The 17156-nt window shown below is 38.7% G+C and overlaps 1 protein-coding gene across 2 annotated transcripts in view; it reads right to left on the bottom strand.

The window, feature by feature from the left end:
• The window catches only part of CDH13 (cadherin 13), a 407362-nt gene that overhangs the window by 67988 nt on the left and 322218 nt on the right, over positions 1-17156 (bottom strand). For both annotated transcript variants that reach the window (XM_088529059.1, XM_088529058.1), the window contains exon 8: positions 10338-10478. In XM_088529059.1, the coding sequence (XP_088385185.1) occupies positions 10338-10478 (141 nt within the window). The remainder of the gene's footprint in view (positions 1-10337; positions 10479-17156) is intronic.

Here is a 17156-nt window from a genome sequence, read left to right as displayed (position 1 = left end):
TCCCAAGTCTATTTTTTTTCTCTTGTATGTATCAACACCATTTTCATTCCAGTAAGTTCAAGAGATGATCATCCCTATAGAATTTTATTGCTTTCCAAATGAGTCTCTTTCATAGGCACTTACCAACAATTTTACTTGAATAAATGTACAGCTCCTTTTAGCATGTTGAATTTTATCGGTTCACTATTTTAATGTACCAGAGCAGAAGGAAAAAAGAAATTTTGTCTAAATAATTCTGACATTTTGATTCGTATGCACAGATGGTTAGCAAATTTTGTAGTAGCCAAATCAGTTTTAGCATTGCTGATAAAAATCTTAAAATCTCACTTGTCAGTGAAGAGTTTGATAAACTGATCACAAAATTCTCTCTGGTGGAATGACCTAAACAGTCATATAACTGTTATTCTTGTATGAACGCACTCCAGCTTTATAAATCCCTTCTGCTCATATAAACTACAATACGATACCAGGCAGCACATATTGTGTAATTGCTATTAAATAGGGTTTTGTCTGGTGCAAATTGAATATGTTAAGATCTATAGTGTGTTATCTTGTTTAATCCTACTTATAAAATAGAACTCCTACAGATACTCGAGGCATTTTAACAGTGTGGGTTTCTTAACTCGTGGGATTAGGAGTGATATTTTGCCACACATCTAACAATTCCTCAATGTATTACTCCTCAAATCAGCTGTGCTGCGTCAGCCGAGGAGATCTGGAGTTCTTAGCATTTCTGTTAAGATTCCACACTGCATATTGGAGGAACTGTAACCCTTTATGTGCACAAATGTCCCTTCAAGACACACAGCATTTTTGCTGTCTAGTCCACCAAGATCACGCCTGGTTATCTAGTCCTCAGTGACTGCCCGCCAATTTACTTCGACCCACTACCTAGACTGATAGAAGTGAAATAATGAGGATTTAGGAGCCACCCTGCAATGAATACCCTGTATGGAAAACAGTGTGTCTGCATACAGAGCTCAGCATTTCGGTCAATAGGATTTTATAGTCATATAAGGTACATTCCTTAAAAACTTGATCTGGAAATGTATGTGTGAAGCTGATTTTGAGTGCCATCTACCCCCATTCAGTGTTGTAGGCAGTTTGGGGAAGATGCACTAGAAAACGACTCTTGCCTAACACTGAAATAAAGTGAAATTCCTATGGAGTGCTCCATCAGTGTACTTGGAAAAAAAAAAATATATTTTTTCAGGAAAGTGTGTCCAATTTACATTAAAATCAAAATCTCCAGAGAACGGCCCTAATTTGATTTGAAGGCGACCTCAGAATTCCAACTGAAGGGGAAAAAAGTTTAATTCAAAAATCTCATAGCCGTTCTTGGCAATAACTGCTAATAATTACGTTTATAGAGTTTCCCCGAATATAAGTGGTCCAAGAATAGGCCTGCAGACATTACATTATCTTTGTTTAGCTTGTGCTTCTCTCAAGAGCTTCTCTTTCAGCTTTCCTTTTTAATTTCTACTACCTAGTTACTTCCCCAAACTTATTTGTGCTTGATTAGTCCCAACTCTTACCGCTACTGTTTGCTTTGTAATTCAGAACTTATTATCTATGGGAAAGTTCACACTTCATAGACCACACTGAGGAAGCATATTAACCTTCACTTCTATAAGAAGAGAGCAATAAATTGTGGGTTTAATGGCTTTTTTTTTGTTGCTCGCAGTGTTTGGATATTTGCTGTTCACAGAAGCAGATGGAAGAAGCCTTCAGAGGATAGTCAGCACTGGAATGGTTTTGTGGCGAGAATTTCCCAGCTGTAGTGAGAATTGCTGTTATTACCACCGAGGTGCTGCTGACCTTCTGAGCACAAGCAAGGGGCTACCAAAGGCAAGGGCTCACACGGAGCTTCCCATCAGGACTGCTCAGATCAGCTGATCATAACTAATCAAGGAAAGGAAACTCCGGGCAGGGAAGGGACAGAGGAAAAGAGAGAGAGAAAAAGAAAAGGACTGGCAAAAATACAAGCTATTATGGGAGCTGACTTGAAGAGAAAACAAAGCTGGAAGAAAAAATCAGCTCTGGAGCAATGGTGAAGAGCCTTTGTGTTCCTCCCCAATTTCACACTGTTTGAATGATCATTTCTATTCATAGAACCTTTCCTGTACTTATACGAGTGTTTCTCAGCTGCTTTCAGACTATAAAGCAGGCACTCTGTTGTTTTATGTACCACTGAAACGTGTTTATCTGGAGATTAAATAGACAACTTCATGTATTTCATGACCTTGGTGGAGAGAAACAAAGCAATGAACTCGCCCCTCACAAGTGAAGATAAATGCAGAAGTCTGCTGCCGACTGCTATGCAGTGTATCCAGCTCTAATTATGTGATAAGTGGATGGACTCGGTGTTAAACATATTTTGCAGAAGTTCTTGAACAAAGTGCTTACACTGGTTATGCAGATAGCTCACTGAAAGCCACATGAATACAAATTATTATGCACACAGTATGAATCTGGATGAGCACAGGAAACACGGGTCTTCCAAAGGCTCTTTTTGCTAAACGGTCCCCTCTTTTACTCACTACACCGAATAAACATTATTTGTTTTTCTTCCTCTCCCTAAAATCATTCCTCTTCTTTGCATTGCTACAGCTGGTGTTGGTACTTCAATCCTGAGTGGTGCCGGGCATTTCTCATCGCATAGGAAACCTCAAAGCCAACTAACTCTGATAAGAACAGACACCCAATATTGAACAAGGTGAAAAAATAATAAATACCTAATTTCATTATCCCGATAGCCAGATTGTTTAAATAAGCAATCCAGATGTCCTTAGACTGGTACCATCACAATACAGCTCAGAAACACCAACAAACGCTGCTCTTGATTCCAGGCATTCTTCCAAGGTATTTGAAAGCAATAAGATTTAGAAGGCAGACAGACATGTGGGATCCTATTGCACTGAAAGTAACAAAAATCTGTGCACCTAAAACCATTTTTATAGACTCCAGTGGGAATTAGATATTTATGCCCCCTTTTAAAGTCCACAAACCTCTTTTTTAAAAAAAATCTTAAACTGTTTTTTTAATTGTCTAAATACCCATGTTATTTATAACCTTAAATTCCTAAAAGGCTTAGGTGATTTTGAAAATATGCTCTGTATATCACAACAGTTAACAAACCATCAGTGCTTAGAGCTCTAAACCATGACTCAGTGATGACTAATTACTATACATAAAGTGGCACCGTTTAAATGAGAACTTCAATGTAAATTTCAAAACTCTGTTATTTCAGCAATGAGTAGGGAATGCTCACAGCCTTCATTTAAAAAATAAAAGTTAATCACCATTTAGATGGTTTCCTTTCACAAGGATTTAATAAATAGCTTTCACTTTGACTAATAGATACTTTCTAAACTAAATTAATAGATGCTTTGCAAATGGACTCTAGCTGAAACACGTATACATCTTCATCTTTGTCCTGGCTTAAACATGAAAGAACACAAATAAGTCAATTATGAGACAACTTCAGCTCTTCTGTATTCAATTCACCAAGCACGATGTCTGAATATTTATGGGGAAAAATGAATATCATAGGTATCCAAAAAGTGTTCTCATTTATTTTAAGAAATAAAGAATATACCCTGAACTACAAATGTGTCTTCTCCATGCATGACCCTGACTACACAAGAAGAAAAGGACAGGAAGGATAGTAATTTGTCCTGCATATCTGTGAGGACAACAGAGGATGTCATCATCTTGAAATGATTAGACTATGCAGAATTTTCTCAGCATTAAGATTTGTGCAGAAATAGATTCAAGGGGCATTTGATCTTTGATCCTGCACATTACAAGAACAAGCGAGATGGACACCTTTCAAGGGTGACACAGAAATAGCAATTCCACCTTGGGTCCCTTCACTCTATTTTCCATGGCCAGAGCAGTTTTTCTTTGAACTCTGCCTTTCACATATGAAACACACTCCAGGTGACACCTTTCCTATATTTTCAAAGAGGCTCTTGGGCACCTGAAGGTTCAGCTATGTCAAGTGTGTTAGTGGACTGCTCCAAGAGGATGAAGGGGGTGAAAAGCTGAATTAAACAGCCTGAAGTATTCATCTAATGTGGAAGGTTTCTAATGGGTAAGTTTCAGAGACCTTGTTGGCTGTTGACAGGTCTAGGAAAAACAAGGATGGCCAAGGATGTGATCTATGATGATCCTCAGCCATCAGGAAGCTGCTCTTTATGCTGGTGTTTATGAACCACTGTGAGAGAGTGCACATAAAGCAGAAAAGCAGACTCGGGATGTCACCACTGCCTTGCTGGACTCTGCAACCAGTTCCTGTTCACCAGTCTGGTTCACATCCCAACTTCCCTCCCAGCTGGAAAGTGAGAGAGGGCTGGTGCCTTGGCCATGCCAGCTCCTGACCCATCTGTTCACCAAAGAACAAGATATTTTTGCTTTGCTTTGCACACCTCCATAGTCCTAGCTGATTTTCTCTTGCTTCTCTAGTGATTTCACCAAAACAAATAGGTTTAGAGGACGGAATAGGAGCCCGTCTCTCTTCATGCACCATTAATGCAAAGCTGGAGTCTTGGATCCAGCTCACAAATGTGACCCACAGAGAAAAGGAGAGGCAGAGGCGCTACCCACACCCTGTGATACAAAAAAGGAGGAATCAGGGTTGACTTTCAGACCACTGACAAAGGTGAAAAGATCTGTTGTTTTTAAATGTGCAAGCAGAACAAGCAGACCTGATCCCCATCTGTAAAATATGTCTAGCACAGAAAATAACAATATCATGTCTTAGAGAGTAATTTTTGGAACAGAATTATGGAAAAGAGACCCAGGAGGAACCTAAACAGTGCTTTTAGTTCTGTAGCTGGTCCTCAATATGATCTGGCCAGTACCAGGAATCAAAACAGGGAGTCTCTAAGCTAGGAGAGTGTTTCTCGGCAGCCTGAGTTGAAAAATAAATCTCTCCAGATGGTGCTCCAAAAGTCTCATATCCTCTTTGAACCACGAGCAGACGGTGATACATATTGTACTCCAGGGGCTGTTTTACCCCAATGGATAGCATAACTGAATCAGGAGACAGTGTTGGAAGTTGTCATAAATCATGGTGACAAGCAACCTATTCACTTACAGGTCTCTATAGGAATTGATGAATCATTTATTAAAGCTCACATTAGTCATTTATTACTCTTTTATAAACCATTTATCAGTAGGTATTCAGAATGTGAGCAAATCATATTTTTCACTTAAGACTCACTGTGCTAAAATGTCTCAAATTTCACTGTGGTGATGTTTTGTCAAATTATATGAATTTTATTCTGCTCACAGGAGGCAAGCTTCTTTATTTAACTGGAAAAGTCATTTCAAAGATCATATATTCATAAAATTTAAAATATGAGAAATATTTTCCCAAGTCTTAATCTCCTGATGTGACAGAACGCCTTTCCATTTCATATTACTTTATGCCAGAAATGGATGAAGTCGAAGGTGAGGATGGGAAGTGGCAGAATGAGAGATTGTTTCAAGAATGAGATTGTTCCCTGGCCAAATGAATTCTCTCTTTCCTTTGTGAAATTGGGAGCACAGTGACAGATCCCCCTACTTCCCAATTTGTGACTAGGGACATGTTGCTGTCCCAAAGCTGTGATGAAGGGCAGGTATGAGAACCAGGTAGGAAGTAGAAGAATCCTATTAAGTTACATAATTTTCATTCTTCTCTCGTCCTCCTGATGGAATTTGCTAAGAAAAGACAACTCATCCCATACCAAGGGGGAAAAAAAGATGTGCATATATATATACACACACATATATATATATGTACTATTAAAGAAGAGCAATGGAGGCCTCTTCCTTTAGGAACAGATACTTTAAAGAAGTCAGGACAAAAGTGAAGAGAGGGAGGCAAATGAGCTCTGTGGAATGCCTTTTTTGAGCGCATATTTTCCACTGAGGAAGGTTGACAGCCCAGAAAGGAGAATTCTCTGCACTATTCCTTGTGGAGGAGGAAGCAGAGGCAGCAGAGGGTGAAACTCTCATTGCTTGTTGAAACTCTTTGGGTTTTCCTGCCCTGGGTCTTAGGGAAGGCTGCCTAGAACCATGAGAAGTGTTTACCAGCTCATGACTTCCAACAGATACTATACTACAAATCCCAATCATCTTCCACCAGCATTATCTATAGTCTCAGATCACTGTTTTGTAGACACAAACCACTACAGTGGTCTGCTGCCCATTGCTACGAAGTGACATAACAAAACCAGTCTATTTTTCCTTAACATGCTGGGTACAGAACCCATGCTTAGCACCACCAGCCTATGCTCAGTCTAAGCTAACTCAATCCTAAACAGTTTGTCTGTTCCTACAGTACAAAAGGCAGAGATCAGATTTTCCAGGATTGATCAATTCCTTGTTATTTGCTTTATTATTGAAAACCGAGCCTAAGGCTTTAACATGCTGGAAAGGATGTGTTCTTTGTGATTACAAAATAAATGTTGTATGCAGTATATTCATATATGTTATGAATGCTATGTATATTCATAACACTCATTTTAAAAGTCTTCCATTTTAGAGAAACTGGACTGTAAATTTTAAAAACTTCCTGTAAAAGGCCCGTAAATTCACAAGTATCTCTATTTTCATTCTCTGTAATTTAAACCTGGCAGGATAACCTGGCCACAGTGCTATTTAAAAGAGCAGACCTTGTTACCTCACTCGAGGATTTTTGGAGAAGCTTTTGAAACATTGCTCTTTTCAAGTATTAAAGATGAAGTTATTAAAGCCGCAGCGGGAACAGGGCACTGTTTGCAAGTCTGAATGGATTTTTGCACTGCTTGGATGCTATTACAAGCAGCGGGGGTAAGTACGTATGTGAAATAGAACAAGGCAGATATTTTGAGAGATGTATATACTGATGGGGCAGTAACAAGATAATTAACTGGGCTGAATCCCACAAAGTGATGTCTAATACATTAGCCCATCAAAGCACCTGGCACATGCTTCTAACCTCAAGGGCTTAAGCAATTCCTCTGAAGCTAATGGAAGTGCTTTGCTGGATCACAGCCCAGCTGCTCAACATCTTCTGTGATTACATCCCAATAAACCATCTATGAATTCTTTCCCTGGGCATGAAGACCACAACTGTAGCAGAACTGCATGGTTGGGAGATGCAGGAAGACCAGAGAACTCGAGACTCACTGGGTGACCATCCTGTCTTCCAACAAAATCCACATAAAATCACTACAGGCTACTGCAAAACTGTGTACAGGAGCAAAGGAGCACTTAGACCTTCCTGAAGACACCAAATGAAGCCATTAATGTGTATTTTGAATAGGTGCGCAAGCAACTGGCCTCCTAAAAACACAAGCAAATAGGAGTAAACAAGCAAGCATCACTGCTTAGGGGTAGATCCATAAACAACTCGTTTCAAAAATACACAGTAAATTCAGCTTTTGAAGGGAAAAAAAGAGAGGAAAAAAAAGAGAGAGATCAGTCCACTGTCCAAAATTAAAAACCATCTTCAGTGAAGTGTGAGGGTGAAACAATATTTAGAGCTGAACCCGGCTCATATCTACTTCATTGGCTTTCGTCATGTCAGATCAGGAATGGAGCTAGCTACCGTGTTTACAGGCAAAGAGAACATATTAAAAATCTGGCTTAACTGAGCTGCATCAGCAGCAAATGACAATGGTAGAGTTATTTTCGACAGAAATTATACTGCCAGAAGAAAACACAGGCTGGTAAATAGGCATTTGTTTCATAAAAGAGAAAACTGTACTGCTGGAAAATATCTTTAAGGAGAAAGAAGAGAGGAGGGAAACTCATCAATACTAAAAGAACCTAATACAAAAGAAAGCAGCTAATCTCAAAGTAAATAGAAGAATCCGCCTGAAATTTACTGTATGTGAGATTTCTACTTCAAAACTTATCTGGTAGAATAAGTCTTTTCTTTCAAGTTTTCTTCACATCAATAGTATTGCACTAAGATTTAAATATATATAAATACACACACGGATATTTAAATAAAATAGCTAGGTACTTTAAGCAGTAAGTCAAAGAAAGTGGCATTAGCTTTGTTAATAAATGTTCTCCATTTCTCTAAACTCTATATTTTACACAGAGCACATATAATCTCTGTAAAGGGAGCTGATAACATACCCCTGCAGTCTGATTTTTCCTGCTTTATCCACAGAAGAATCATGCCATTTAGTAAGGTAAAAAGAAGATTTCTGATGTCATTACCATCTTTGAATTATAGTGAAAGGTTCAAAGCAGTGTCATGATGTATTAAAAAAAGAGGTAAGTCTAAACAGGAAAATTTATATGTCATACAGAGTGTAAGAAATACATATAAAACCAGGCTTTTCAAAGACAGCTATATAATACTGTTGGTTTGCACTTTTGTTGTAATTCTGTACTGAAATGACTGTCTTTGGGGGAGTACAGAGTACTTTTCACTAGCAATGACTGAAAAGAATTTGTAAGAGGTTTTGAATTTCTCCAGAAATAGACAATATCTAACAGTGAATTTAGGATTTAAGCAGACACCCATTTTTTTAACAAGCAAGTCCAAATTACTACAGAAAATCGTTAAGGCAAACAGGATGCACAATTAAAATAGTAAAAGGCAAAAGCCTGGAAATTCATATATGCAGTACTCTGAATGGCATGAATTGCCATTAATGATGATGAATACCATTACTTTTTGCTTCTAAACAAATTGACTTGTCCTTATGTATTGTTAATTATGTTTCATAACTTTAAAATAATACATTTTATACATACTTCAACTTTGGTTCTCAGGATATAGCTCGCAGGGCATTAAGGGCCTGACCTAAAGGACAATCCTTAGGGAATTAAAAGCTTCATCCAACCCACTTAGTGCCTATTTACTTGAAAGGCTTGGATCACTTTCTTCATGTTGCTTTTCAGGGGTCTGAAAAGCTCTTGCCAAAGAATTTTGCTAAAAGTAATTACAGTTATTGCGTCTGATTAACAAAAACTCTTATTCCTGTTGGCAAAGTTGCCATTGTTTCTTATTTCTTATTCTTGCTGCTTTTTTCTTTTAATTCCTCTTTCATTCTTTTTTTAATCTGGTTATCCAATTTGCATTTATAAAAGGTGTAATTATTCAAGTAAAATTGCAGTAATTTGTTTCAAAATAATCTGTTGTCAAATGGCTAAAATTAGGCCAGGAAAATGCATTAAAAAATAAGAAAAAGCATACCCAAAGGAGAAAAACAAGACTTTTTTAACAATAGGCTTTCACTTGCTTCTTCTAAAAAATTATCTTAAAATCACTATCCCCAGTGTTTTCTACCATCTTTTGGGAATATTCCTTAAAACTCAACAACTTCAGGAAACTTTTATGGCAAAATCCAAACGCAGCTGTTATTAGGTAAAACTCTTCTTAGGCTTAATTCTCTCCAGGTGCCAGGGGGGAAACAAAAAAACAGATTAATAACAAATGGAAGGGAGGGAAAGGAGCAGTGTGGGAAGAGTTAGAAACCTGGAAGATGCTTTGCCTGAAACCAGGAACTTTGCTGCAGCAGTACTACATTCTCCTGAGGGCAGTGAACATCTTGTGTCTGAGTTTCTTTTTTTTTTTTTCTTTTTTCCTAGGCTTTTCAGAATTGTTCAATGAAATTCAACTTACAGCACAAAAACTGGGCTTGCAAACTTCACCCATAGTGAAATTTAAAGCTTTTTGGGCTACAGTTTTCATTACAGAACTGTCAACACTAGCTGTCTCACAGGTGATGTACTGAAGACATGACAAAATATGTTGCTTTCATCCATGTTGCCTATCATCAAAAGCCCTCGGTTAGAATACAGACAAGAGGAAAACTATTTCCCCTGCAGGAGCCAAGGGAGAAAGTTCCCACTAGCAAGCATAATTTACAGATTTTCACCCTGCTGGCCAACCTCGCAATATTATCCCCTTGGCATGAATTTCTACGTTGCAGTCACACTCTGTTGTGGAAATGGTATAGATGAATGTAAAAGAAGAAAGGTGCAGCTCAGAGAAAGCCTGTCTCATTGAGCTAAAAAGATACATGGGATGGGGACACAAAAATCAAGGTAAAGAACATTATGGAGTTCTTGGGGTTGGTCTGAAGAACAAGAACTAGAACAGCAGGATATTTGACAAATTAGCGTCTCAGAGATGGAGATGCACTAGTGTCTGGTACAGTCCTACACTACATTTTTGATCACAGATTTTCAAATTAATTCATCTTTTGCTAGAAAAAGCAATTCTCTTATCAGTGCTGTCTCTAGATACCCTTGTCTTCTATTAAGTGACTTTTTATTTTTAGAAACAAGCCAAGTACAACTCCATGCAATGTTTTATAGAACACATGGCAAATTCTTACCTCCCTCTTGGTAAATTCAGGTGGATGATCATTTTTGTCATCAATAAGAATAGTAGCAGTTGCTGTGCCAGTTAATCCCACATCAAGACCACCCATGTCCTTAGCTTCTACAACCAGCTCATATTTGGGGGTTTCCATAGTCTGAAAAGAAGGACAGAAAAAGAAAGGTTAAAAAAATTCAATCAGTTACTTTTTCTTTTTTTTTTTTTTACTTTACACTGAAATAATAATAATAAAGAACAAGTCTAAAACTTAATTAGGTCTGATAAAATGTAAGATTCACAGAATCACCCTTAGTGCCTCACCAAAGGAGAAGCTCAGCTTTCCTCTGAGCTTCATGGGCTGTGACCCACGAAGGAAGGAGTAATAGGTGAATACTGGTAAACAGCCTATAATCAATCCTGTTATTTAAACAGATTAGGAAAGAGGAGAGAAAGTAAAATATACCCACTCTTTAAGGATAAGCTTTCACTTCAGTGCACCAATATTTAGCAGCATGCCTCATCAGTGTTATGATGGGTACATAATTAAATACTAATGTCACAATCTACATATAAATTCACTTTATTTTGTTAAATCTCATGCATTCTGCCTATTAGCATTTAGAATGGTAATCTAAGTTTGCTTCACTGTAAGAAACAAGAAAGCAGCTTCTAAAAATGGGCAGCAGCTGACACAGCCATTCTGCAAAGCGAGTGTGCTCTATGCATTAATGTAACATTAATGCTTTACATCTATACATCCAATTTCAGTGTCACGAGCGTTGTTACTTCTCTGGCTACGGTAGGGCTAGACAGCACCACCTGCACGGGTCTGTAGCTTAAGCCATTCTCAGTTTTGCTCCCTCTAATGACAACAACTTCAGAGAAAATAAACTAGGGCCGCAGTCAGAATTACAGCATCAGTAATGCACTTCTCTCGCACCACACATGGACGCACATCTGGTGGCCTTCTGGACAATGGGGCATTAACACAGCCCATCAAAGGGAGTTATTAGCAGGGTGAGAACCAGCCCCTGTGCAACACGTGGAGAATTCTGACATGGATTTGGGGAGACAAGACCGGGCACCTAATTAAAATGAATCTTTTCCCTATTTGTATGACTGCCTCATATGGAACCATCTGCCTGAGGACCATATGTGCTGCAGTGTCGATGGGGGACACAGATGGGAAAGTGCAGCGGTCACCTTTAAAGCTATACGGTAAGAATATATTGATGTGCTTCGGAATGGGTTTTCAAAACTGTGTGAGACTGTCCCTGGATCTGAGGGGCAAACCTACATGCTGGTGCCTGAAGGTGGCTAAGGCCCTGTGGGGAGAAAGGACTGGCCAAGCATCACTTCCAGGGAGCTTTTTTAACCTCAAACCAGCTCTGTCAACCACTGGAACATGCAAGAACCAAGTCTGCAAGCTCCAAGATCACTCTGCCCATGTCCTTCATCTAACATTTTCCCCAAGAATTAAAATGCAGGGAGCGAACTCGTGTGAAACTCCACATAACAACTCAGTGGCCTCCATCTGCCACCCATAAACCACCTTGTAAAGCAGAACCAAGGAGGCTGGGATAGGGTTTGTCCCATAGCAATAAACCTCAATAAATTTCATGCCAGTTAAAATTTTTGATAGACTTCTTTTTCACCTCCAGCTTAGCAAAGCAAACTCATGGTCTGCTCAGTAGCTAATTGTTTTGAAAGTTTTCACCAATGGTACATGGAGCATCTCCCTGGGGACATCACAGCACCATCCCTGGAGCAGGTCTATGGAGGTCCCCATCCTTTGCTGATCTAGATCTTGCAGCAAAGTAACCAGACCAGTTACTGACCAAATCACCTAACACAAAGCAAAACGACTGCATGTAAAACTGACAGTTCAAACCAGAAGATATATTCAGTTTTAATAATATATGGGCTTTTAGAAAATCAGATGCCACTTAGGGATTCCTAAGAAATCCTTATTCTTTTATTATTTCATGAAAGTATCTTGAGAAGGCAGCAAACCCATAGCAGGATCTTGAGTTATGTCATAAATATATGGAAGGAAATATTGCTGACATATCTCTAACACAAAGTTAGATTTAGAAGCTGAAAAAAAAATGTAGTTTTCATATTTTTCATTTTTAAAATGTTTTTACTGTATTAAAATATGTATAGGGCCTCTCTCCCTTCCCATAAATGTATTTCTTTCATAACTTTAATTAAGAAGTTGTTATTGTTGTATAGAAAATTTGTAAAGCCATTTATCACTTTGTGTTTGTAAAACTCTTTGCTGAAAAAAGCCCCAATTTAACTCATAAATTGGCCTACTTTTTTTCTCTGAAAACTGTCCCATTTTCTGTTGAAAGCAAGCCCATTTATCCTAGAAATTGTGTCTACTGCAGCAGAAATTTCTGTGACAGGAGCCCAATGTTTAAGTTTGCAACGGAATGTGAAAAAAACACTGAATTTTGAGTAGTATTTCATAGCATTATGAATACTTCACACTTTCCTGCTAGGCAACACTTTCTACATCTAGTTCTGTCACCAAATATTTGCTTTGCTAGAGAAAGCAACTCCTAACACCTCCACACCCCAGCAAAGAGCCACGTTCTCATCAGCTGCTCTCTTTACACTAAGAGGTTGCATGAAAGGCAAATTCTAGTGTTTCTTACACTTCTAGTCCTGCTAAATTAGCAGGACTAGAGCTTTTGCATTGGAAGGTCCACCCAGCAGCACTTACCCTGGCGTTAACATCTGTATCAGCTCTCACAACAGAGGGAAATAACCAGCTCAGCACCACCACACACGGTTAGACTAAACCAGCAATAACCTTTGGAAAGTGCAGGATGGAAGCAGCTCATAGCAGTTTTCTCACATGTTTTGTTAATATACTCACGTTTTTCCTAAAGATACAACAAAATCTATCAGTGTAGCTCCACTTGTTTATTTAGGTGGCAAGGAAGTGCAGCAATTCTGAGACCTGATGTTTTCACCAAGGCCTAGCTTCTTTCTGCCTATCTTTAGTCATTCAAATGAAGTGTCTGCTTTTTGGACCACCATGGCCAAATGTGGCCCATAGGTTCAAGGGAGAGAAGCCATTTCCATACTTATCTCCATTGATGAATTATGGAGTACAAGGTCCTCCAGTGTAAATGCTGCAGAGGATGACTGAGGTTGATTAAAGGACTTAATGATCTGATAACGATGAGAAAAAGTAGCACCAAAATGAGAAGCAGAAATCAACCCCAGGACTGTATTAAAGAAGTTTATCCAAGCAGCAAATGATTAGCTGTTTATCTAGACTCAATGGCCACCGTGACTCTCTATTTGGCTGTGGGAGGAGGTATGAAAAAAGTGTAGTTTGCCATTGAGCATCCTCAAGAACAGACACATTGAATTTTTCAATCTCCTGAAGTCAGGCACCTAAATCAGGCAGAGCTGATTGTGAATCAGCGCATTCATTCACAGCTCTGCATTCTCCAGAATGGAGCTGTAGATTCTTGGCACGTCTGAAAATCAAGACATTTATTTAGGTGCCTGATATAGAAGGAAATGCTAAACTTTTGAATTTCAAAGACTTTGATCAGATGTTTTATTTGAATATATAAAGCTGGATAAGGAATGCAGATTCACAAGAAAGAAGAGAATGAGAAACCTTCCGTAACCCAGACACAGACACCCGAACTGCTTGGGACTAAAGTGCACTAATGCCAGGCAGTTGGCATATGGGTTGCATCTACAGGAAAGACACTCCATTCTGGCTGAAAACTGAAGTCCTGCTCACTGTTAGAGCAGTTTGGATATAAGGTACACCGGGAAGCCTATTACTGAAATGAAGCTTTCTGTTTTTCCAATACAACTACCTTGTTATTCTCAGGAAATGAAAATAATATATTTTCTGGAAAGACCCACTCAGGCACTTGAAAATCCATTTGTGGAGCAGACTCTAACTAAAAAGAATTTAGATCAAGGCTTAATCTTCTTTGCAACATGTGGAGATGGACTGGCTTCGGAATTTTAGGCTACTTTAGGCTTTCATTCCCTCTGCAATTCAAAGATGTCTAAACAGGAGTTCACCATATTATCTCGTAGACCTTTGCAATATTGTTTTTACCACCCGTGTTTAAATTGTAGGTAGAGACATTGAAAAGGAATTGTTTTAGCCATCATGCCATTTTTTCCCTTTTCTCTTGATTCACATCATCAGTCTGCAGGTGATGCAGATGTTTTGATGTTTTGCACATCAAAACTGCAGTTTTGTAGTTTCTTTTAGTGGCTCTTAGGATCCCTGGATGCAGCAGTGGATTGCAGGCTCCCATCAGGACCAAGCTGAAGTCTGCAAATACTGACACTGAAGCCTCCAAATAGAGGCCCTGGAGCCTGCAAAGCACCAGGACTTCAGATGCCTCCTCTTCAGCATCTCCTCCCTGGCAGACCTTAGCTAGGTCTTCATCCAAAGGTCTCTGTTCATGGTAAGGGGTCTAGGAATCACATTTCCAGAGCAAAGTTGCTTAGTAAGTAGTTGATTAGTTGCTAGTACTTAGAGAAATTGCTAAATTTGCACAAAGTAGTCGCAGTTTCTGAGATCAAAACAAACACTGGCTGGGAAGCAAACACTGTACAGATGGTTCAAAACTCTTGCAAGGGCTTTAAGTACCCTTTCAGGCTATGTTAATGTTATGCCAATAGAGAATTGTGTATCATTTTGTGGCTATTTACTAGTAATTTCTATAACAATGCACTGATATATTTATTCATAATTCTATTTATAAATTACGTATTCACACATATTAATATATTAATAGTGTGCGACTGCATCATGTTTGCTACTAATGCCTGTATAATATAACATTAACCAGAAAGAAAAGTTCTTAGGATTTAAATAATTTCAGTTCATGCTAAATAAATGCTTGCATTCATTTAAGATGATAACTGCATGTAGTGTGCGCTGAATACATCTTATTAAGACGTAATCAATCTTCTTGTTGGGTAACAATATCAGCATTCAATCTTACATTGCTCCAGACTATGTTGTCAGGATTTTGACAAATGCAGAATAAAAAAATGAAGCAACGTGACTATTAACAGCTCTAAAAGGCATAATGCTTTTATAATTATAATATCAGCATTTATTTTAAATGCCAATTGCTGCTGCGTAAAAGGGCAATAGGCAGAGCCTTTGTATTCAGAGCTTGAATTACAGCTTGATGAATACAAAAACCAAAACAGTTTTGTAATATAAATCCTCTTTAGCTCACCAATTTTCATTTTTTTTATATCATAAAGGAAGGCCTCCAGTTTAATCACTGTAATAAGGTACTTTTGTTATGAAGAAAATCAATATCTATTTACTACCCACAAGAGAAATATAGTTCATAGGTATATGTGGAAGCCAGGGAAGTTTTCTTCAACAGTTATTGCTAAAAAAAAATAAAATTGTTTCAAAGTGCTTGACACAAACAGCTTCCAGATCTAAGGCCAGAGATCTTTGTTTCCCATCAAAACAAAATCTATAATTAACCATGGGCCCAATATGGATACGATTGTTTTATTTTATATGGAAATACAGACACCATATGTGCATGTTCTTTATGTACAATTACCAGTTTTGACCCAAATCATGTATATACAAATTCGGCTCTGGCATTGCAATTGGATGGGTATCAGCTTTGAGAATTTGTTATGAATCAGGAATTTCTCTTTGGGATAACCAATTTCCAGGACACAGCAATGACTGCAGCTCCACCAAAGCTGAGTTTGAATTATTGTTGCTAGTGGGACTCCACTACCAAAGTAAGGCCTGGGAAGACAGCAAATATTCATTATTCTGAACAAAATCTTTATTTATTGTAAGGGTATAATGTCATTAAAGGAGGTCTATGTACCTTGATTTTTACCAGTGAAGGGTATTTCCCTAAGTATAAGCTGTTTGGAACAGACCAGCATTTTGATCTGCAACATCTGCTCACTCAGTGTTCATGGTTTGGGAAAAGAACCATTTTCATACCCACAGTGCAAAAAAAAAAACAAAACTATAATCAATTTGAATAGCAATAGAGGAAAAGAATCACAGTGTTCCAGGGAGAATACACTCTCCCATGTTATTAATTTTTTTTTTTTTTTTTTACACAAGCTACACTTCAGCCTTCCTCTGGGCCACTGCCTATAATTCTGTTTTTTTGCAAGAACAAAACTCAGTTGTTCCTCCTAATTAAAAAGTCCCACAGAAACCTTTCATTCGGATGTGAAAGCATCAATTCCCATGTAACATCCCGGGCTGATTTTTGCCCGTGCAATCGCTGCTTTATTATCACACGCTCAGAGGTGTCAGGACTACGACTGCCATGCCCATCTCTCCAGCATCACCTAATAGCTCCAGCAAGAGTCTGCTCCCCAGTACCAGCTCGGAATAAAAAAGAGATGCAGCATAGTCTATAGGCAACCATAGGTGCTGGTGTAGGCAAACACTCCCATTTCTGCATCCCAAAAACGTCCCCGCAGGCCCTGCCATCCCCGCTGGCACACGGTGCCACCAGGTTGCTGGAAGGGTGTTGAAACCAGGGTGCTGCATCTGATCCTCATTGCTTATATACCAAGCAATGTTCACATATGGATTATGGAGGCTGGATATAAACCACTATGCACAAGGCTCAGGTACACACGCATAGGATGCCACGGCTGGGAACTAGTTTCCGTGGAACTTGAAACTTTTCTGGCCTTAACATCTTCTTTTGTTGGACGCTGCAAAATGCTGATAAGCAAACCATTCCAAAGACTTTTCCGTGAGAAAGCTGAATATCTGGTTGGAAAAGCTACCAGTCTGGTGGGGAGGGTGTGGGAATCA

This window comes from Tinamus guttatus, unplaced genomic scaffold, assembly GCF_059628265.1.
Source record: "Tinamus guttatus ecotype Peru unplaced genomic scaffold, ASM5962826v1 Tinamus_guttatus_pri_ptg000323l, whole genome shotgun sequence".
Lineage (NCBI taxonomy): Eukaryota > Metazoa > Chordata > Aves > Tinamiformes > Tinamidae > Tinamus > Tinamus guttatus.
The sequence above is the reverse complement of the archived record's forward strand: the minus strand, read 5'-3'. Positions and strand labels throughout refer to the sequence as shown.